General features: G+C 43.8%; 2 protein-coding genes across 7 annotated transcripts; one reads left to right on the forward strand and one right to left on the reverse strand.

Annotated features, from left to right (window-relative positions):
* Window positions 1–2328: 2328 nt before the first annotated feature.
* Window positions 2329–10507, reverse strand: LOC133512591 (protein FAM124A). 6 transcript variants are annotated; one of them, XM_061842369.1, is made up of 7 exons: window positions 10004–10506; window positions 9879–9908; window positions 9623–9783; window positions 7327–7358; window positions 6700–6740; window positions 5998–6606; window positions 2329–3257 (listed from the first exon to the last, which is right to left on the reverse strand). In XM_061842369.1, the coding sequence occupies exons 5-7, from the start codon at window positions 6733–6735 to the stop codon at window positions 2700–2702; spliced, it is 1203 nt and encodes a 400-aa protein (XP_061698353.1). In that variant the 5' UTR covers window positions 6736–6740; window positions 7327–7358; window positions 9623–9783; window positions 9879–9908; window positions 10004–10506; the 3' UTR covers window positions 2329–2699. The 6 variants fall into 6 exon arrangements, with proteins under 6 accessions (XP_061698353.1, XP_061698352.1, XP_061698351.1 ...); XM_061842368.1 differs by lacking the exon at window positions 9623–9783; XM_061842366.1 differs by having other exon boundaries at window positions 2330–3257; window positions 5998–6740; window positions 10004–10504.
* A 510-nt stretch (window positions 10508–11017) lies between these two features.
* Window positions 11018–23280, forward strand: tsn (translin). Its single transcript, XM_061841010.1, has 6 exons — window positions 11018–11227; window positions 12500–12593; window positions 14193–14289; window positions 19972–20087; window positions 20176–20255; window positions 20672–23280. The coding sequence occupies exons 1-6, from the start codon at window positions 11162–11164 to the stop codon at window positions 20894–20896; spliced, it is 678 nt and encodes a 225-aa protein (XP_061696994.1). The 5' UTR covers window positions 11018–11161; the 3' UTR covers window positions 20897–23280.
* The last annotated feature ends 393 nt before the right edge of the window (window positions 23281–23673 follow it).

Below are 23673 nucleotides of genomic sequence, written 5' to 3' on the forward strand. Positions count from 1 at the left end.
TTTCAGGTGTGTTCAGTCTGTGACTTGACTATTATTTTCTGAGCACTTTTTTCTATAACTCCCTTCATTTGAAAACTTCTTCAAGACTTGGGCCCTATATTGGAAAACCCATCTTTGGAGGAGCTGTTGAGCCCCAAATGGGACCCCGTGGTTCCTCTGGAATCTGTGGCCACCCCGTCACAACACTCTAAGGTGGACTCTACTACGGACGAAGACGGCGATGGCATTGTGCCGTAATTTTCACCTCCAAAGTGTGGTACGTAATTGTGCTACTCTGACCATGTGGAGTCAAACAGCAGCAGCAGTAGTAGTTAGTCTTGAAAGGATCCCAGGGACCTGCCAAAAGTTGCAGACTCTGCTGAGTTCATTTGTACCTTTCACCATCATAATCCCCCCTCCTTACGGACGTCGGAGAACGCCGTGCGACTCTGACCTGGTGGGCGTTTTGCGTGAAATCCACTCAGCCGACGTGGTTCACCGCCGCGTGGAGGAGGCGCAACAGCGCGCTGTCCGCCTCCAGGAGCTCCTGGCCCTGGAAAAGATGAGACTGTCCAGAGAGACGGAGGAGGCGCTCAGTAAACAGGAGCTGGATGCGACCAACCCATTCAACAAGGCTTTCTTGGCCATGCTCGGGAAGCTGGTGGAGCGTTCTGGCACGCAGTGACCGCCCAGTGGAGTGAATGGCGTGGACAAAACAGTTGGAACACACACAAGGATCTTGACAAAAAGATGCAATATTAGTGAGGTTGACGATCTGTGATGCTGACAATGGCGTAACGTTCCTCCATTCGAATGAGACGATGGCGAAACATGATTCTTGTGACAAATAGCTGGAAATGTTTCACTGAAAAACTTTTGGAACATTCCAGTGACAAAAAGTTCTGTGGACTGTGCCATTAGAGATCCTGTTCTATATATACCAGGATGACTTGACAGCTATCAAGCACTTGCGGTGGAATCTTCAGGTAATTGCTGCAGTCAATCCCAATTGACCCCTCCGTGGATTTTGCGCAATCCGCGTCACTGACCAATCAGAGGCCAGAGATCTCCATAAACCACGCCTCTTTTTGCTCCCGCCATTTTCTCTGACAACATTGAATGGTCCAGTATAGGTTTTGTTAGCGTTTTATCGCGTATTTGGGTTCTTTAACAACAGATGTGGTTAAGAGGTGTAGTCACGGACTTTGTAATAGTGACGACAGGTATCCTGAAAGGCTAGTTGGTGGAGTTCAATTCGTACCCTTTCCAAAACCGAAGACCCAGTACGAAAAATGCCTTCGATGGATCAAACTTTGTGGAAGACCGCATCATCAACTAAATCCATCTAATATCAACCGGAACAGATATGTTTGCACGAAGGTATGCCCTAAATTTGATTTTCAATACATGTCTCGTATAAATGAATTTGAAGTTCTTCGCTAGCATAACATTGCTACGTGTGAACGATTGACACACTTATTCTTTGTTCAGAGATATTTAGTGATGATCCGACTACACAAACGTGTCGCTTTTTTGCCTGCTCGCGGCCGAAGCTTAACCAGACTGTGTTTGCACAAAGATATGCCCTATATTTGATTTTCAATACACGTCTCGTATAAATGAATGAGACGTTCTTCGCTAGCATAACACCGCTACGTGTGAACGATTGACACACTTAATCTTTGTTGAGCGATATTTAGCGATGATCGGACTGCACAAACGTGTCGCTTTCTTGCCGGCTCGCGGCCGAAGCTTAACCAGACTGTGTTTGCACGAAGATATGCCCTATATTTGATTTTTAATACACGTCTCGTATAAATGAATGAGACGTTCTCATAACATTGCTACGTGTGAATGATTGAATGAAATCAGAAGCATGGCGTCTGTCTCAGTTAAGAATGTATTATATTGTATTGTATTTGCCATTTTTACGAATTGTTTGTCCTACGTCAGCGCACGTGGCGTGACGTCACTTCAGGAGGCGTGGTTAAGTGCCCTGTACGGAGGGGTCAATTATCAATAGGTGGCGGAGGAAGTGTTATACTCAAAGCGGACACAAGAGGTCAGGGTTGGACTTGGTTGTGACAAAGTCACAAAAGTAAATATTTCTTAATATGTGCGCTTGTACTCACCGGTCACTTCGTTAGGTACACCTGCAGAAGAGCATCCGATGTCAAAAAAGAAATGTTGCCTTAACAAATATAGTGCTGACTTTTGGTTGACATATACCTAATGAAGTGTCAACCGAGTGTCCATCTCTGTGTTACCGGAATGTACATTATATACTGTATTTATTTTATTTGATGGTGCTTCTGTCTATCTTTGTCCATTAGGTCATAGTATGTGAAAACATTGTTGAAGAGGAGAACATTCTGCTTTATTTGCACATTAATTTATACTGTCCATTAAATCTGAATTTATATTTCGGAGCACCACTTAGATTAAGGGCATACTCATGCTACAGGTACACTGGGTGGGGGGAGTTTATCTTGACATGTACATCAGTCGCACAGGATTAAATGTTTAAAAAATTGTCAGATTATTACAAAAACAATAGAGGAAATCTGCATTAATTTCTAACATTTGAATCATGTAACCGAACCATTTTTTTCCCCCAGTGTGAGCCATTGGAATTGTGCCTAATAACCACGAACTTGCATAAGAGAAACAGACAACTCCAAATAATCCACACCAGGCGAGGGGCATTGTAGCGCTACACTTCAAATGTAGAATTCCTCGAGGTCTTCCTCTGCACAGCTTTCTTCAAGCGCTTCATGTTCTCCCCCATTAAGGGGTCCCGTGGAGTCCTGTGTCCGCTGCGTGAGGGCTTTCACATTTTCCATATCAAAATGCTGCGAGAGGGACGCTGGTGGGCCGGATTGGTGGACGTACGCCGACATCACACTAAGGTCCACGCCGCCTGCTCTGACTGTGGTCCCAGTGTCCACGTCTGTCTCCTCTGCGCCCACCAGGGTGTCCACGTTGAGGCGGAAAGGCGGAACAAGGGAAGCGCTCCGCTGCAGGGAGTGGCAGCGACGTTCCCTGTGAGGGGGGCTGGCTGGAGGTACTGGTGATGAGCTAAGGTTGGGCAGCGAGTAAAGTGAGTCCGAGCGTCCGCCTTTTCCCCAACAGCCCTGGCCCTCTGAAGGGTGACACCACCACTCAGGATAGAAATCCTCGTTGCCGCATAAAGGGAGCGAGCACAGTGATGCCTGATGATGTGGGACCCTGGGGCGCGAGGCTGCCCGATGGTGACGACCCCCGTGAGCACCTTGCACCTAATCAGAATGGGAGAAAGAGAGCAGATGAACTCAAATGACCTCCAGCTGGGCGCAACAATCCTCTTGCATCTTCGGAGGTAGTCTGTGGAAAAGGGGCTTTGATGAAGATGAGTGTAAACACAAAGTGATATCAGTCCCGTTCAAGATACCCTCTGTTTACCGTTTGTGTGAAAGGTACAAATCCAGTTACAGGGGGCCACACATTTTCTAATTCCATAGACAGTCAAATCTGGAGTACTGTAGTATGAAATTGAACTATGATGCGTGGCCATGTATGTCCGCTTTTCACACTACGTGACAAAGCCACCATTTTCAGGTTTTTCTGTTCTGAGTGAAAGGTACATTACAGGTGCCTAGCATATTGTTTGGCTTCACAGGTACTGTGTGTGAAAGTGGATTTGAGCTGGCTCAAAACAAATTTGAAGTGTTCGCTGTTCTGGGTAAAAGGACGGATACAAAAGAGTATTAAAGTTGACCCGCCAGGTTTCAGCCTTTTAAATTAGTATCTGTGCAACTGGGTTATTGGAAAGCCAGGCTGGGGGGTTAAGGTTTTACAACTCAAAACTGCGGGTGAGTACTTTTTACATTTGAATAAATTCCCAATACCCGGGAATCGATACTAGTACTCAACGGTACCTAGTTTGGGTACTCATATAAACTTTGACTAATAAAAAAAAACCAACATCCTATTCTGAAAATCAATGATGGAGTAAAAATACAAGTGTAATATTTTAGAAATTAATGAAATAGTAAAACTAATATTAGCAGGTGGCAGTGTGAATGACTGTTAAGCAAATCTGTCTCACCAGACGGACCAGTGTTCATATTATGGCCTTGCCTGTCTAGAGTTTGCATGTTCTCCCCGTGCCCGCATGGGTTTTCTCCGGGTACTCCAGTTTCCTCCCATAACCCCAAAACACGCAGGGTAGGTTAGTTGAAGAATCTAAATTGCCTCTAGGTGTCAATGTGAGTGCTAATGGTTGGTTGTTTATATGTTCCCTGCGATTGGCTGGGAACCAGTTCAGGGTGTACCCCGCCTCCTGCCTGAAGATAGCTGGAATAGACTCCAGCAACCTTTGTGAGGACAAGTGGAAGGGAAGATGAATGAATTAATAATATGAGCAATATTAAACCATGTGTATTACAAAATACAGAGTTCAAAGCAAGCTTTTTTTCAGGTAGGTCAGCTGATATATTAATATATAATATAGACCTAATATGTAGGTCTATATTAGGTATTCAGCTTGCGACAACGCTGTCTTCTTACGCCCTCTTACATTGAGAGGGATTTTTTAGCGCTAATGGATTTGATGCTTAATCTGATTCAATTTTCCAAACTAATATCCTGGCACCTGGACCCCCGCATAGTACCACCTCATTGGAAACTGATAGTGACCAACATAAGAGCCCGATGACAGACACAACAATAACATATAATACATATAGTATATAGATTGCACTGCAATTTAAGAGTTCACGAAATGTACATGTCAATTAATTGGGACAAAATCCACAAACTCTGAACCACAAACACTAAAGTTGTATCTCGTCAGTTGGTAGATAAAGAAATCAATGTTTTACAGAGCATTTGCTTCCAGTCATTACTCTTTATCATGGTTTCAAGTTAAAATTTGCACACAGACACCATTTACATGATAAAGAGTTATTGTAAGACTACTATATTTAACTTTTAGATGAAACAATTAATGAATATGAAGTCAATTGGTTAGTTAGTTAGTGATTAGTTACACACACATTGCCCTTTAGTTCCGGTATGGTGGTCAATTGGTTACCACATCCACCTGACAGTTCTGAGGACTCGGGTTCAAATCCAGCCTCAGGTGTGTGGAGTTTGCTCGTTCTCCCCGTGCCTGTGTGGGGTTTTCCGGGTACTCCTGTTTCCTTCCCCATCACCAAAACCATCACCATTATGGGTAAAATCAATCTTTGCCGCTTATCCTCACGAGGGTTGTGGGGAATGCCGGAGCCTATCCCAGCTGACAATGGGCAGGAGGCGGGGTACACCCTCAACTTCTTGCCAGCCAATCGCAGGGCACATGGAGACAAACGGCCGCACTCACAATCACACCGAGGGGCAATTTACAGCGTCCAATTAATGCATTAAATGAAGACTCTAAATTGCCCGTAGGTGTGAATGTGGGTGGGAATGCTTTTCTATTTGTATGTGCCCTATGATTGGCTGGAAACCAGTTCAGGGTGTATTCCGCCTCTCACCCTATGATAGCTGGGGTAGGCTTCAGCACACCTGTCACCCTTGTACGGACAAGGGGTCCAGAAGATGAACGAATCAAGGCCTTTTACTTGACAGGTTGGATTTTGATACTGATTACAACAAACCATGAGTCCAATTTTAGTTTGATTCATTTTAGTCTATGATGCAGTCTGCTAATAAAATGGATGTTAATAATTTAACATAATATTTCCATGCAAACTTTTTTGACTCAGTCCCCAAAAAGAATCTGAATAGAGAATCATTTGGAACCAGAATCAAAATGAGGAACTGGAATCGGGAGTGGAACCCTATAAGTGAAGATGAAAGAAGACAAGAGAAGACTACAGAGAGAAGACTAGAGAGGAGAAAACTGGAGAACCCCAGAGATACATTTTTTTTTTAAAAAGAACATAGAAGAGATCACGTGACGAGAAGAAGACAAAATTGAAGATGACCAGAGAAGACCAAACAAAAGAGAATGCAAGACAAAGTGGAGGTTCTAACCTGCAGTAGTATTTTATTCCCGTCGTAGTCTTGCGTCTGCCACCTCATGTCACTAATGGGCCTGCATGCATTTGGCAGGAGTGGCACCAGGGCACCCACATCTTGCACCCTCACTTCAAGCAAGGCTGAATCCAGCAGGGCCGGGTGCCTCCCTCGGGGCAGCCTCCTGAAAGCCATCTGGACCTCCAGGAGAGGGTTAGCATACACCACCAGAAAGCAGAAGTCTGGCGTCTTGTGGGCCAGCCGGCGGCCCAGCAGACGCTTGTACAAGCGCACTGTGTGGGCATAGTTGTCATAGCAACAGTACAGCGTCAAACGCAGCGTCCCTTTACCACACCGCACCCTCCTCAGGGCCCAAAGCGGGGTGCTGGCCCCCAGTGTGAAAAAATCCTGCGTGGATGCCGCCCCCGACTGGCGCCCTCGGCTCACCTTCTCGCTATGATGGTACTGCCAAGGGGGGCACCCCAACTCCTTGCTGCCCACGTCGCCTTCCAAGAGGAATAAAATTACAGCCAATGCCGGTTGGGAGGCTCCCCCCTGGTGCAAATGATCCTGCTTGGGTCGGGGGCACGCGGAGGAGGTGGCGGCGCGCTCCGAAACTCTGAAAAGCTGTAGCTCAGGGTGGAGCCACGTCAGCACGCCGTCAGCCGCCCGCTGAAGGACGTTGCCCTCCCCCGGGTCTGCGATCAAGTGCACGCTCACCAGGAAGGGGTCCCGCTGGAGGTCGTGCATCAACATGTCGCCTGCACAAATAAACAAGCTGCTGGTTATTTCTTCTTCTTCTTTTATTACTTTCATGACTTCCATATACTACACAACCCAACAGATCCTCCTAGAGCACATGGAGAGAATATGTGTGTGAGCAAGTGTAAACTGCTGTCAAAACCTGTAGCCAAGTCCTATCAAAATGTTTTCACTAAACCTTTGCCTAAAACATTCCAAACCTTTTGCCCAAATGTTTTGACTCATTCTAAACTCATTTTTGTAACTATCGTAACACTCCCCCAATCACCATCGCACCAATGGAGACACCAATGCGAGCAGCTGCTTTCACCGTCTCAGTGGTAATTAACATTATTTTTCTTAATAGCTGCAGGACCGTGCAACACACACATTGTTGGACTTCCTTTGTCGCAGATTAACAATCTGCTATTGGCTCTAATCCTCATCATGACGCACAAAGCGAACGAGTGGACCTGCTGACACCATCAAACATCCACAGAGGTTATTGAAGATAATAATTGAGGGACGACAAATGAACTTTTTTGAAAAAATAAATATATTTACATATTTTTTTGTCAAATGACTACTTGTGTGCGTTGTACTCACCGCTAGTAGATGACAAGGTACTGTAGTCAGACCTGTAGAGGATGAAGAAGAATGAGATCATTTATATTAATACGGTTGTCGAAACATCTGAACTATTGCCTAAACGAATGTAAACGTTTGCTCTAAATCTTTGCCCAAATTTATGTAAAATTTTGTCCCAACTTACTTAAACCTGGGCAAAGCAATCAGAAGGTTCTCCCAAAGCAGTGTCAAAATTTACCCAACTCCTTTTGCCTCAGACCAAAATAAATGTTTGACCCCTTGCTAAAATTTTGTCCAACTCTAGTTTCAAAGGCATAACACTGCCTCTGTGTGTGAACCAGTGTGTTGATTCAGTGATTGTGTTGAAAGCACTTGTCACAGCATGTCATGAGCTGAACGATGCTGCTGCAACTTCTGTGTGAACAGACAGACATACTTAGCTGAGTTCTGTTTGAAACGGGTCTCCTGCCAATCTCGAGGCCCAGCACGATGCCTTTTTAGGGGTGTTTCCACTCAAAATTATTTATTGTCTCCTGTATGTGGACGCCTCTAACGAGACAGTGATGCACTGGAAGGACGTAAAGCGGGGAGAAAACCCAATAAAAAGACATCAAAGGGACAATTTGGAGCAGACAGAAGCAACTGAGTGACCCGGGCTGGCTGGGTCCAAAGACAATTATGGCCACCAGCTGTAGGAAAAACAACAACACACTTGAGGCTTGACTCTGGTATGACCTGACAGCTTTGGATGAACACCAGCCTCTTTCTTCCACTTTTTGGAAGACACACACAGGGGGAAGAATGGCCTTTAAATTCCGAAATACGCACATCCTATGTGGTCTCGTCCCTGCAATAGTCCCTCCTGTCGTTAAACTTTCAAAGCGCTCCTTTCAAAAATATCCCCAAAATGCAAATAAAAGATGAGGAAAGCAGGGATAACTTTTATACTTGAACTGCTTCCCGCTTGCCCGCCTTTGGTCTAACTTTGGATGCTGAGACGCCTATCAAAGAGTGGGGTGGGAAGGAAAGGCGTCGGGCAATTCCTGGGGTGACTTGGTACTCCTATTCTGTCGGCAAGGACTTCCAAAGACGAAAAAATTAGTTGATTTCACACTCGTTTAGAGATAAAACAGGGCTGCCACCGCCTATTAAGGTACAAAAGTGCTGCGTTGACGTCGTAGCCCAATGTTAGCGTTGTTTATACTGAACACCAAGACAGGCAAAAAAGGGAAAATATTTGTCTTTTGATGGGCTGTCTGGAAGGGACTGCTACTTGCAAAACTTGGAAACCTTCATACCTGCATTATCTGTTATTCCCATTTCTGCAGAACAACGTCATTCGGGGAGGGAGGGGGCAGGGAGAGGAACAACAGGGGATACTATCTCCCAAAATGGAAAATTTCTCGTTCAACTTTGGCACTCGCATTCCCTGTCATTGCTATTTAAAGAAACAAGTAATATACATAAGTGTAGAACAGCAGCGTAAAAAGGGGCTACGACCAACAATTCTTTGTAACACCCATTCCGTGTCGAGGTTTATTGTGATGTAATTTAATCCAGCCACTCTGCCTTTAATCCCATTAGCGGGAAAATCCTTAATTGAAAAGGACGTGATGTGTTTAAAGATTAGGAACGCAGCTAACAGTCATGTCACAACACATACACACACATGCACGGACACGGCGAATAAAAAAGTGAACATGTTAATCCTCACCATCACTGGATAACTCATTTGCTCATCTAATCTACCACAATACTATGACTAACTATATCATCTGATGAGATCCAATGTAAAACACGACATGGTTTTTTTTTTATATACACTCCCTGTGACCCTTGTGAGGATAAGCGGTAAAGGAAATGGATGGATGGATGGATATTTGGGGTGATTTTAAACCCATTTAAAGGCTAACAAAAAATAATCTCCATAAAATACATTCAAAAGAGTATTCTCCTTATTAAAGCCTTGATGTGGGTAAAAATATGATAAATTCATAATTTCTGCTACTTTAAATGAGTAAAAAATATTTTGGGGAGATTTTAACGTTTTAACAATGAGTTCCTAGAAAAGAGTATTAATATTGTTACACCCTATCATATCATGTTATCATAGTTCTATCCACTTTAAATTACTCAATTACTCAATCTTTAAATGCTAGTATGAAACACAAAAATATATTTCTAATAAAATCCCCAAATACAAATGGGTTATTTACAAATAAGGTAATAAATAAATAAATAATACATACAAACAAAACTTATTTATTGGGATTTTAACCCTTTATTGTTGAATTTGTTTGCTTCAGTTAGTGACCTGCAAATTGGCGCCCAACCAGTTCAGGGTGTAACCTCGATCCTGCGACCCTTCTGAGGATAAGCGTCTCTGAAAATGGATGGATGGGCGAAGCAGCGCAGTCGTTGCATGCTTTGAATGGGCATACGTAGCGCTCTCTGGTGGACAGGTTCCAGCAATGACTAAATGTCAAATAAATGTAACTTCTGTAGGATCTCATGATATTGTTTCATTGTAGTTTTTTTTTGGGGGGGGGGGCAAAGCAACAGTAACATACCAGTCATAAGGTCCATTTTGTGACTAATGTCTGAAACACATGCAATTCAGTAACATTATTAGTATGTCAAAATCCCATGACAGCATCTGGTAGTGATTTGTTTTTCCCGTTTTTTCGCGACTCACCCTGCAGTTTCTGCTCCCGAATCCACGCACTCATCTTCTACGGAGTTACTTTCCATTTCAAGAGGGCTTTTAAGTCATGTCGAAGGTAGCGAGGCGCATTGTTTGGTTGTTAAACTCCCTTGAAACACACGTATATGCACTAAAATGGAGATGTTCTCGAGGAGTTCGCAGTCTTTGCTCCGTCTGCCTGCAGCGTCACAAGAAAACAGGGGAAAGGAGTCAGGCTGTGGTGCCTTCAAACAACCGTGGAAAATCTGAAATTTCCACAAACCCTGGTTATGTTTCCGGATATTTTATATACATATTTCACACACACAATTAACGCCTCGAGTTTTATATTAATTGTGAAGATATAATAAAATGAACAACAACATATGTTCGGATATAGTGTAAGGAAGCAGCCACGTTGATTTCTAAAAATCCGAGCTATTACTGAAGGCAACACCAGTTCTATCGAGACGTTTCAATCTTTCAGTGCTTCTCCTTATAGATCGACACGTAGCAGCAAAATTTAACAATCCATCCATTTTCTGAGCCGCTTATGCTCACAAGTGTCCCGGGAGTGCTGGAGCCTATCCCAGCTGTCATCGGGCAGGAGTCGGGGTACACCCTGAACTGGTTGCCAGCCAATCGCAGGGCACATGGAGACAGACAGACAAAAGTCGCACTCACAATCACCCCTCTCCAGTGAATGCATGTTTTTGGGATGTGGGAGAAAACTGAAGTGCCCACGCAGGCACGGGGAGAACATGGAAACTCCACACAGGCTTGGGAATGAAGCCGTGACCTCAGAACTGTGAGGCCAACGCTTTCCAGCTGATCCACCCTGCTGCCCCCAATCATTATTATGATTATTATTGTTATTACTGTACTGCACTGTATTTTATGTATTGTATTTATTTCTGTATCATTATTATTATTATTATTATTATAACTGTATTGTATTTTCAGTCTCGCTCACACTCCGTAACAAAAGATGGCGGTAAGGAAACATTAAGATGCATTCCATCCGCCAAATAAAAGAAGAAGAAGAAGAAAAAGCACGCGTATGAGTGACGTTTCGCGAGCGCTATCTTGTGTTGAAAACAGGGCCCACGTTGAAAGCACTTCTTCAACAAACTCGTCGTGCGTGTTAGTGCAGTTAACTACAGTCCCGTCATGTCGGTCAGCGACATGTTCTCCTACATTCAAGGCTTCTTGAGTGCCGACCAGGACGTCCGAGAGGTAAGAAAGACAACAAAGACGTGGTGAGGCTGCTAGCTGATAACACAGAACCGATCACTGTATTTTCCCCTTCAATTTGCTTTATTTAACAATTTCATGATACAAACATGTCAACTTTGCTTCGAACATACAAACACATTCGCCAGGGTGGCACCTACAGTCAGTAGAACTCTTTGTAATTTTAACCAAGGTTTAGTCAGGGCTAGACAGCAACACTTTTTCTGAAACCATCCAATGTTCCGTTGACGTCTCCACAGTTCTTGGTCCTTTCACCAATCGGATAACTTAACGATGGGAAAAAAAACTTCACGCTTCACTTATGACGTGTTCTCTGACCTCTATGACACACAAGATGGCGTAATTGGAAACCTATCCATACCCATACTCTGCTGTAGTTGACAAGCTCACTCCTGAATCAGCTAGCTCCAGCAATCCGAACAGCAGGTAGATGCAATTAATGTGCTTATTTTAGAATAAATCAAATTCTTCATTGTAAAAATCAGCACAAATCAGCAAATTAGTAAAATGACGCTATTATCTGAAGCCACCCAGGAAAAACTCTACCCCCCCCCAAAAAAAAATGGAGAGAAAAACTGTTCAGCAATTGAAAAGGTAGAAATCAACGAGCTGTCTTGACTAAATACCATTAAGAAGTCGGTGCTAGCTAATTTGGAGCAAATAATCAGCTGATCACTTAAGTTGATCATGCAAGTCAAGTGAGTTTGCGAAACATCTTAAAGTAGCTGCCATTAAGCCTCTTCTAAAAATAGAATGCTGGATGCTTCCATGTTAACAACCTATAGACACCTCTTAATTGTCTCTTTCATAGCTAACATTGTTGGGTTACTTTTAATAAAATCAGCATTTTCTTGAACTTAAATGGACTTTTTGACAAATTTCAATCAGATTTCTGAACTCATCAGAATACCAAATTTTATTGAAGCGCTAAATGATATAAAGTCGAATGCTGCCACGGGAAAGGTGTCAATTCTTGTCTTTTTGGATCTTTGTGGGGCTATTGATACAGTAGATCATAACATAGTGCGGAACAGGGTGTAAATATGGGTGCGACTAAATGGAATGGTCCTTAAATTGTTTAAGTCCAACCTGGAGGATAGGTTTTATATTGTAACATTTGGAAGTTTTCAATTTCATCAAATGGCAGTGGCCCATGTGGTCCCTCATAGGTCAGTTCTTACCTTAACTTGAGCATTAAATGCGCTATATAAACACATTTGCTTTGCTTTTCAACAATTGTTTGTTCGGTCGTAGGAAATCCGGAAAGTGGTGCAGGTACTGGAGCAGACTACCAGAGAAATCCTTACTGTTGTCCAAAGTGTGCATCAGCCATCGGGATTCAAAGACAGTGAGTGTTCTGTTCTGTGGACCTCTATATTAGTGAACCACTGTAAATCCCGTTATTCATGACTACTGGAAAAATGTAGCTAATTGACTCCTGAGCCTGAAAACGTTCCGTAATTTATCCTGTTAAAACAATGATGCTTTAAGATATGAGTGAGCCTTATTAGATACCACTCTGTGGTTTGGACTTTTTTTTTTTTTTTAACTTGCTATTTAAAAAGGCAGCATGTTAAGTAACTGGTTAGAGCGTCTGCTTCACAGTTTTGAGGACCATTCCAGGGCTTGCATGTGTATCGTTTGCATGTTCTCCCCGTGCCTGTGTGGGTTTTATTCTGGTACTCCGGTTTCCTCCCACATCCAAAAAACGTGCTTTATTTGGAGACTGTAAATTTGCACGTGGAAAAAGGATGGATGGATTTTCATGTGGGGAAAAAGCTCATAAAATAAATAAATAAGTTGAGCCAAATAATAAAGGATGTTGTGCATTTCTTCCTTTTGGAGTACTTTTCCTCTGTTGGTAAACTCTAGAATTGTCCTTGAGCTTGTAGTGTTAAAATCTCCTTTACTCACTCAAGTAGAGTTTAGGTGAAATAGTTTTGCAATTTTTGATGAGAGTTAAACAACCTCAGCATCTTCCCCATAAGAATAACACATAGATGTAACGATTGGCATGAGTTAAGCAAACTGTTGAAATTTCAACAGACAATTGTCACTCTGTTGTGTGTAGTGTCCACTTTTCTTGTGTCTCCAGCTCTGATGTGAGATTCTTGATGTTTGCCAAATCAATGCACAAGGTGTTTAAATGGGGAGTCGTGTCACACATTCGTGTGAGCTACCATAGTGAGATCGATGCATTGAGAACCCCTGACTTAAAGCAAAAAAGGTGCCAAGAACTGTTTGTCTTTAGGTTCTATTTAATCTTGTCACTACTAAAGCTGTTCTAAAGTATATTAACATTTTTCTTCTTTCTTTGGGAGGGAGGGGGACTGATTAAGTTTTTTATAAACCCCAAAAATCATTGGATTAGCGGATTGTCCCCAGCCCCAAAACAGAGAGGAAAAAAGGAAAAAAGTTTAAATTTGCTGCCTCAACCATTGCTGAATTGCAAATATGCAGCAGTCTACTATGATGGCATTTCCATTCCTTTACATGAGGAAAACTGATTTAGTGATACAGAGTACATGTGTGGTCATGAAATGATTTCAACTCCGATCTCAAGGCATCCTTTTACATCACAAAATCTAATCCCAAGTAGGTTAATATCTTCTGAAGTCAGAACATTACCCTTCAGAATGTCTTTCATACAAGTTGATATTGCAAAAATGTACCCGAAGTGCATGTGTGAGCACATGCAGCATAGCTGCTCCATAACTTCTAGTGATAACCCATGAGAAACGTAGATCTTCCGTTATATGCAAAGATATTAGTCTGAGCCACTTACTTAGTCATAACTTACAAAAGTAAATTTTTCAGCAAATAGTTTGCTCTATAGACAAATTTATCAGGTGCTGAGTTCCCACAAAATGAGTTAGAAAATGATGGCAAGTCACTGTACACCTTTTTATGTTGTTTAAAAAAACATGTTGATTTGATCTGTCAACAGTCCCTGAGAAGTGTACAAAGGCCAGAGAGTTGTTTGGCACAGTCCGGACACACATTGCCGACTTGAAGACCAAATTTCCTGTGGACCAGTACTACAGGTGCATTGAATACATTTGAAATGTCAGACTAATTGCTAGCGATTAATTATTCTGGTTAATTCTTTATGAATGCAATATTAGCCCTCCTGGAGGCCATCACCTTATCACGGTGGAGGAATTTCTGTGTCCCAATGATCCAAGGTGCTAAATTGTCTGGGACTTCATGTCCTTGCTAGAGTCACACATTAGAAACAGGTTTAGGTGAGGGACCAGGCAAAGCACGGCAATAAGACTCCTATGATGAAAAACATAAATAGGTTAAGGTTTCCCTCGCCTGGATGCACTGGGGCCCCAGGGGTCAGACGCAGTGCGATCTGGGCGGTGCCTGAAAGCAGGGACCATCGTGATCTGATCCCTGGCTACAGAACCTGGCTCTTGGGATGTTGAACAGTCAAGAACTCGAGCTGGTGTGTGAGGTTGAGAAGTTCTGACTGGATATTGTCGTACTTTCCTCTACAGACCGCTTGGGCTCTGGTACCCGTGCTCTTGAGAGGGGTTGGACTCTCTTCCACTCTGGGTTGCCCACGGTTAGAGGCTCCAAGTAGCTGTAGGTCTGATTGTGGGGGAAGATGCTGGTCCAACGTGGTCGGCCCAAATGTATTGTGAGGGTCAGGTTGAATGGTTGGCAGAATTCCCTATCAGAAGGAGTTTCAACTCCAGACTCTGACAGAACATTGATCATGTTCCGGAGGCCGTGGTGGACATCGAGTATGAGTGGATGATGTTCCGCACCTCCAATGCTGAAACCGCAGGAGCTGTGGCTGTAAGGTGGTCAGTGCCTTGTCAGGGCGGGAGTTTTCGAACACGTTGGTGGACATTAATGGTGAGGGATGCTGTCAAACTGAAGGAGGAGTCCTATGCAGCTTTGGAAGTCGCTGAAGCATAATCTCGGGGATGGGAGGAGTTCGCTGAGGCCATGAAGAAAGATTTCCGGATGGCTTTGAGGAAATTCTGGTCCACCATCCGGCATCTCAGGAGGGGGGAGCCTTGCACCATCAACACTTTATTGTGCGGATGGGGCACTGCTGACCTCGACTCGGGACGTTGTGAGTTAGTAGGGAGAATACTTCAAGGACCTCAATTCTACTGACACGGCTTCCCATGAGGTAGCAGAGTCTGGGTTTTCTGAGGTGGACTCTCCTATTTCTGGGGTTGTCACCACCGAAGTGTTTGAAAAGGCCAACGCCCTTGGAGTGGATGACATTCATCCGAAGTTCCTAAAGGCTCTGTATGTTGTGGGTCTGTCCTGGTTGACACATCTCTTGAACATCGCATGGACATCGGGGACAGTGCCTCTGGGGTGGTGGTCCTCATTTTTGAGAAAGGGGACTGTAGGGTGTGTTCCAACTGCAGGGGCACTCCTCAGCCTCCCTGGTAAGGTCTATTCAGGGGTGTTGGAGAGGAGGGTCCAGCGGAAAATCAAATCCCAGATTCAGGAGGAGCAATGTGGCTTTCGTCCTAGCTGTGGGACAATGGACCAGCTCTACACTCTAATCACGGTCTGCGAGGATGCATGGGAATTCGCCCAACTAGTCTACGTGTTTTGTTGGACTTGGGGAAGGCGTTCAGCAGAATCCCTTGCGGAGACCTGTGGTTGGTAAATTGGGGGTATGGGTACTGAACCCCCTGATACGGGCTGTTCCGTCCCTGTATGAGTGGTCTCAGAGTTTGGTCCGTATTGCCAGCGATATGTTGCCCTTTGTCACTGGTTCTCTTCATGACTTTTAAGGACATATTTTCTGGGCGCAGCTGAGAGGTAAAGGGGGTCTGGTTTGGTGCCCTCAGTATTTCAACTCTGCTTTTTGCGGATGATCTGGTTCTCTCGGCTTCATCAAACCCTGAGCTCAAACTCTCACTTAAGCGGTTCGCGTCTGAATGTGAAGCGGCTGCGGTGAGAATAAGCACCTTTGAATCTGAGACCATGGTCCTCAGTCGTGGCATGCCCTCTCCAGAGCGCGTTGAGAGGAGACAGCTGAGGTGGCTGGGGCATCTGATTTGGATGCCTGCCTGGTGAAGTGTTCTAAGCTGGTCTCACCGGAAAGAGACCCAGTTAACGACCCAGGACACATTGGAGAGGTTACGTCTCTTGGATGTCTTGGGAACTCCTCGGGATCTCCCTGGAAGGACTCGATGAAGTGACTGGCAAAGGGAAGTCTGGGCTTCCCTGCTAAAGCTTCTGCCCCCGCGACCCAACCTCTGATATGCGGTAGAAGATGGATGGATGTTTCTTAACCAGAACTGTGTGTTTTCATTAGTATTATCATATACGCTGCATTCTTCCTCCCAAATGTTTGGGGTTTAATTCGCTTTGAAATTGTATCTTCTTCTTCTTCTTCTTCTTTTCCTTTCGGCTTGTCCCGTTAGGGGTCGCCACAGCGTGTCATCTTTTGCCATCTTAGCCTATCTCCTGCATCTTCCTCTCTAACCCCAACTGCCCTCATGTCTTCCCTCACCACATCCATAAACCTTCTCTTTGGTCTTCCTCTCGCTCTTTTGCCTGGGAGCTCCATCCTCAGCATCCTTCTACCAATATACTCACTCTCTCGCCTCTGAACATGTCCAAACCATCGAAGTCTGCTCTCTCGAATCTTGTCTCCAAAACATCCAGCTTTGGCTGTCCCTCTAATGAGCTCATTTCTAATCCTATCCAACCTGGTCACTCCGAGCGAGAACCTCAACATCTTCATTTCTGCCACCTCCAGTTCAGATTCCTGTTGTTTCTTCAGTACCACTGTCTCTAATCCGTACATCATGGCCGGCCTCACCACTGTTTTGTAAACTTTGCCCTTCATCCTAGCAGACACTCTTCTGTCACATAACACACCAGACACCTTTCGCCAGCTGTTCCAACCTGCTTGGACCCGTTTCTTCACTTCCTGACCACACTCTCCATTGCTCTGTATTGTTGACCCCAAGTATTTGAAGTCGTCGACCCTCGCTATCTCTTCTCCCTGTAGCCTCACTCTTCCCCCTCCACTTTTCTCATTCACGCACATATATTCTGTTTTACTTCGGCTAATCTTCAATCCTCTCCTTTCCAGTGCATGTCTCCATCTTTCCAATTGTTCCTCTGCATGCTCCCTGCTTTCACTGCACATGACAATATCATCTGCGAACATCATGGTCCAAGGGGATTCCAGTCTAACCTCATCTGTCAGCCTATCCATTACCACTGCAAACAGGAAGGGGCTAAGAGCTGATCCCTGATGCAGTCCCACCTCCACCTTAAATTCCTCTGTCACACCTAAGGCACACCTCACCATTGTTCTGCTGCCATCATACATGTCCTGTACTATTTTAACATACTTCTCTGCCACACCAGACTTACGCATGCAGTACCACAGTTCCTCTCTTGGTACTCTGTCATAGGCTTTCTCTAGATCCACAAAGACGCAATGTAGCTCCTTCTGACCTTCTCTGTACTTTTCCACGAGCATCCTCAAGGCAAATAATGCATCTGTGGTACTCTTTCTAGGCATGAAACCATACTGTTGCTCGCAGATACTTACTTCTGTCCTGAGTCTAGCCTCCACTACTCTTTCCCATAACTTCATTGTGTGGCTCATCAACTTTATTCCTCTATAGTTCCCACAGCTCTGAACATCCCCTTTGTTCTTAAAAATGGGAACTAGAACACTTTTCCTCCATTCTTCAGGCATCTTTTCGCCCGCTAGTATTCTGTTGAATAAGTTGGTCAAAAACTCCACAGCCATCTCTCCAAATTGCTTCCATACCTCTACCGGTATGTCATCAGGACCAACTGCCTTTCCAGTTTTCATCCTTTGTAGTGCCTTTCTGACTTCCCCCTTAGTAATCATTTCCACTTCCTGGTCCTTCACTCTTTCCTCTTCAACTCTTCCTTCTCTCTCATTTTCTTCATTCATCAACTTCTCAAAGTATTCTTTCCATCTATTTAGTACACTACCGGCACCAGTCAACACATTTCCATCTCTATCCTTAATCACCCTGACCTGCTGCACATCCTTCCCATCTCTATCCCTCTGTCTGGCCAACCTGTAGAGATCCTTTTCTCCTTCTTTCGTGTCCAACCTGGTGTACATGTCTTCATATGCCTCTTGTTTAGCCTTTGCCACCTCTACTTTGCCCTACGTCGCATCTCGATGTACTCCTTTCGCCTCTCCTCAGTCCTCTCAGTATCCCACTTCTTCTTCGCTAATCTCTTTCCTTGTATGACTCCCTGTATTTTGGGGTTCCACCACCAAGTCTCCTTCTCCCCTTTCCTACCAGATGACACACCAAGTACTCTCCTGCCTGTCTCTCTGATCACCTTGGCTGTCGTCGTCCAGTCTTCCGGGAGCTTCGGTTGTCCATCGAGAGCCTGTCTCACCTCTTTCCGGAAGGCCGCACAACATTCTTCCTTTCTCAGCTTCCACCACATGGTTCTCTGCTCTACCTTTGTCTTCTTAATCTTCCTACCCACCACCAGAGTCATCCTACACACTACCATCCTATGCTGTCGAGCTACACTCTCCCCTACCACTACTTTACAGTCAGTAACCTCCTTCAGATTACATCGTCTGCACAAAATATAATCTACCTGCGTGGTTCTACCTCCGCTCTTGTAGGTCACTATGTGTTCCTCCCTCTTCTGGAAATAAGTGTTCACTACAGCCATCTCCATCCTTTTTGCAAAGTCCACCACCATCTGCCCTTCAAAGTTCCTTTCCTGGATGCCGTACTTACCCATCACTTCTTCATCGCCCCTGTTTCCTTTACCAATATGTCCATTACAATCTGCACCAATCACAACTCTCTCGCTGTCTGGGATGCTCAGAACTACTTCATCTAGTTCCTTCCAGAATTTCTCTTTCAACTCTAGGTCACATCCTACCTGTGGTGCATAGCCGCTAACCACATTATACATAACACCCTCAATTTCAAATTTTAGTCTCATCACTCGATCTGATACTCTTTTCACCTCCAAGACATTCTTAGCCAGCTCTTCCTTTAAAATAACCCCTACTCCATTTCTCTTCCCATCTACTCCGTGGTAGAATAATTTAAACCCTGCTCCCAAACTTCTAGCCTTACTACCTTTCCACCTGCTCTCTTGGATGCACAGAATATCAACCTTTCTCCTAATCATCATGTCAACCAACTCCTGTGCTTTTCCTGTCATAGTCCCAACATTCAAAGTCCCTACACTCAGTTGTAGGCTCTGTGCATTCCTCTTTTTCTTCTGACGCTGGGTCCGGTTTCCTCCTCTTCTTTGTCTTCGACCCACAGTAGCTGAATTTCCACCGACGCCCTGCAGGTTAGCAGTGCCGGGGGCGGGCGTTGTTAACCCGGGCCACGACCGATCCGGTATGGGATTCTTTAGATGAACGCTCATATTTGTTTGGCACAGTTTTTACGCCGGATGCCCTTCCTGACGCAACCCTCTGCATTTATCCGGGCTTGGGACCGGCCTACAGATTGCACTGGTTTGTGCCCCCATAGGGCTGCATTCGCTTTGAAATTGTATGACTTGTAATATTTTGATGTTAAATGTTATATCTGCTCATTTAAAGGCTGTATTAGGCCACATTAACACATTTTGCCTAGAAATTGCAGTATTTTGACGCTTGGATGCAATATTCTTCCATTCACATAAGCCATACTATGCTGTAACGTGACATTTTGCCAATATTCTTATATTTAAATATGATATTTTTGTTTCAGGTTTCACGAGCACTGGCGCTTCGTCCTGCAGCGCTTGACCTTCCTGGCCGCATTTGTTGTCTTCCTGGAGAGCGAGGCCCTTGTCACCCGTGAGGAAGTTGCACGCACCCTGGACAGTAGGTACACGTTTGTCTGTGTGCTGCTGTTGTCATTGCCCTTGTCTGTGTCGTCATGCACACAACGCTCATTGTGTGTCTGTTCCAGTTGAAGTCATGCGCGACAAAGGTTTTCATCTGGACGTGGAGGACTACCTGGCGGGTGTGCTGATTATGGCCAGTGAACTGGTGAGTATACCGTTAGTCTCATTTTCATAGTGTAGGCTCATTTACATATAACTCATTTTCATATTCATTCTGTGCTTAAATGCCAGTAAACTGATAAATGCAAACCAGCACAGTTTGACTTGTGTTTTGATATTCCACCTGCAGGGGGTGACCAAACTTACAGCTAGTCAAGGGTCACTATATTTTTGTATAATAACAGGGTGTTGCCCCTAAAAATGTTCTCTCTTTGACTTTGCTTTTACTCAGATTTCGTCTGCTGAGATTGGTGGCATATATAAATCTACTGTATGAGTTAAAATACAATATTATTGAAATTAATGATCATTTAGTGACAAATGAAAACACGAGTCAATAAAAATGGATGTGTGCCTGCGGGGACGACGTCCTAAATTTTGCATCTGCTCCTTCTGGATCAGTCACGCTTGGCGGTCAACAGCGTGACGGCGGGCGACTACGACCGGCCACTGCGCATCTCCAACTTCATCAACGAGCTGGACTCTGGTTTCCGCCTGCTCAACCTAAAGAACGACCCGCTGCGCAAACGCTACGACGGCCTCAAGTACGACGTCAAGAAGATCGAGGAGGTGGTCTATGACCTCTCCATTCGTGGACTTGCCAAGGAGGCCAAGAGCGACCAGTAGGAGGAAGCAGCTCACCGAGAACGCTGCAGTACCGGCGGGTTCGAAAAGCCGGTTCTGACTGGACGTACAGTACGTTAGTCCCTTTCACACTGCCAACCTGTCCTAAGACTAATGCTCCTAGTGAAGGATACTTGTTTCTTTCGGTTGTGCTACAACCTCGGAAAGCAGGAAAATTGACGCGTCTTTGGCAAATGGATTTAACTTTTCAAAGCTGGTTGACAATGCACAATTACTGTCGTAGATGTCGGCAATATCTTTCAAATTGTAATTGTTTTGAATTATTTTCATTCAAGATATCTATAATGTCATTGTTTGAAAGGACAAATACTTCACTTTTACCATTCTAGTCTAGTTGCATGTGAATCATGGATAGCCATGATGGAACGGACGAAAAAATTAACTCCACTTCAGAGATATCCGCAATGCAATTTTGACTCATCATAATTCCGATTTGTATTCACCTCAACGATATCTACATTTTTAACTAGGCAAAATGAAGTTGCAGATATTTGCAATTTCACTCGTCAAAATGACACTGTAGAAATCTCAAACTGGAGTTTAGTTGAACATAGCCGTTATTGACATTGTGGAGATCTGCAACTAAATTTCAGATTCATGACAAACGTGCACGTGATGGCATTTGTCTGTAATTTCAGTTTAGATGAGATATTCAACATGGAATTACTAGTCAAAAGGACTTTATCTGGGTTGTTCATTCTGGCGAGTCAAACTACTTTTAAAAGTTCAATCCGCTCGCCATACTATTTAAAAGTGAATTACAAATACCTGTAACATCATTAAGCATTTGCCCTTCATGTGTGGCGTTTGTCACTCATTAGCTGTCCTCTGTCCATCTGCTAATACCTGCTCGTGTATTCCTGATGCGTGTAGATCTAACTCCAGTTTCAGATATCTGCAATGATGTTTTGACTGGTAATAATTACACTTGTAGATACAACACTAGGCGCCTAGTTAAAACATAAGTCAAGATCTCTCAATAGAAACCTATTGATAGCTTGAATTGAGATGTATTAAAATCTGATGATAGAATAATGACGTCTAAATTCTGCAGGCATCTCATTAGTTTAGTTGAAGATATCCGCTTTTCACAGGGTGCGAATCTCTGATTGAATTGCAGCTAACTGTAAAAGTCATGTCGTTTTCCTCGGTAAATGTTGCAGAAATCTGAAATGTTTTTTTGGACAAGTAAAAGTTCAATTCCGGATATCTTAAACCAATCTTTAGTCCCGCTTTTAAATGTCAGAGGGCTTCCCACGTGCATCCACCCAGTCACTGCACACTTTGGTCTAACTCTGTTAACAATAATGTGAAAGGGGGTATCGCCCCAGTGTGGGTGGGCTCTCACACCAACCGTCTCATACGAGTTGTCGGAGAGGGACAATTGTTTTAAACGCAACAGGGTGAGAGAAATGGATACCGTGTTAAATTTGGCACTCCTGGTTGGACTTTTGCGCTCTCCCCTTTCACGCGGCCACAGTTTGACACCAATGTGAAAGCAGGACAATTTTGTACATTTCAGACACAACGGTAACATGAGGACGGCATTGATTGGCAGCAGAAAAAGTGCTACGCTCTTGTGTCCGTATGCCATGTTGGCATGGAGTGGGGCCCTCTGCTGGGGACATTGTTGTACATTAATTGTTACTAGAAACCAGTATCGGGGACACACTCTTAAGAAAAAAAATTAAACAGGAATGAGTCATGCATAATATTATGAGATGTATTTTTACTTTTTTTTTTTTGTAATTTTAATAGAGTAAAGGTGTAATTTTTTTCAGTGGTCGTCTTAAAAACAAAACTTTATTACCCATTGTTACATTTGCCCCCCCCCCAAAGAAACCATCACTCAATTGGTGCTATATTACAAAAAAGTAAACATTATTGTAATTACATCTTTTCTTTGTGTAGTTAGGCTTTTTTCCCCTCAAAACATCTGGATATTAGTCAATGTCAAGGCCTTTTCTTTAAAAATAACAATTCTTACTATTACATAGATTTTATTCTTGTAATACTAGGTCTTTTTTCTTTAGATATCACCAATTTTTCCCCTCTAAAATATCTATTCTCAAAATACATTTTTCTACAATAGATTTATTCTCAAAATATCACTTTTTGTGGGGTGCATTAAGTCTATCCTGGAAAATAAAATTACGCCGTTAAAAAATCTCAAATAGACAATGTAGTCAGCCTTCTTATCTTATAGATTCTCGTTTTCTTCCTTTTCAGTGTGACCCCAATACACCAAAGTGGACTTGGCGGTGCTTGCACTGCTGTGCATGTTTTTTGTTTTTGTTTTTTTAACCAAAATATGTTGCCTTTTGTTTCCCTGAGTGTGCAAAATGTAAATATATTTGTATACACAACTTTTGAAGGCTCGTCACTCTTTAAAAGCGCACACGTGCACCAAAAACCCCCAGTTGGGAAAATTTTAATATGATTGACAATATATTACATGTGGAAATAATACAACAGAAAAAGAAAGCACACAGTCATGTTGGTGTACACAGTGATCCGCTACACAAACGCCATCGAAATATTCCGCTTTGGCGTCCACTCGTCGCTGGATAAAGTGCTTTTAACCGAATAAAGCTCTCGCCACTCAGGACGTGATGAGTATTGCCTGTAGGGGTGAAAGGGCACCAAAAGGGGCAGTCCACGTCTGTCCAAAGGCAGAAACTGGAGCCAAGGCACATCCGCTCAGACTGTAGACGGGGTCCCGGCTGCCTTTCACAACGGCCATCAAAGCTACCTTTACC

The sequence above is a fragment of the Syngnathoides biaculeatus genome, chromosome 14 (genome assembly GCF_019802595.1).
Source record: "Syngnathoides biaculeatus isolate LvHL_M chromosome 14, ASM1980259v1, whole genome shotgun sequence".
Lineage (NCBI taxonomy): Eukaryota > Metazoa > Chordata > Actinopteri > Syngnathiformes > Syngnathidae > Syngnathoides > Syngnathoides biaculeatus.

Coding starts and splice junctions, on each gene's coding strand:
- tsn (XM_061841010.1), top strand. CDS start 11,162: ATGTCGGTCAGCGACATGTTCTCCTACATTCAAGGCTTCTTGAGTGCC. Junction 11,228..12,499: donor CCGACCAGGACGTCCGAGAG/GTAAGAAAGACA, acceptor GTTCGGTCGTAG/GAAATCCGGAAAGTGGTGCA. Junction 20,256..20,671: donor TGATTATGGCCAGTGAACTG/GTGAGTATACCG, acceptor CTTCTGGATCAG/TCACGCTTGGCGGTCAACAG.
- LOC133512591 (XM_061842364.1), bottom strand. CDS start 10,059: ATGGAAAGTAACTCCGTAGAAGATGAGTGCGTGGATTCGGGAGCAGAA. Junction 7,359..10,003: donor TCGGGAGCAGAAACTGCAGG/GTGAGTCGCGAA, acceptor CATCCTCTACAG/GTCTGACTACAGTACCTTGT. Junction 3,258..5,997: donor GGAATAAAATACTACTGCAG/GTTAGAACCTCC, acceptor CATTCTGATTAG/GTGCAAGGTGCTCACGGGGG.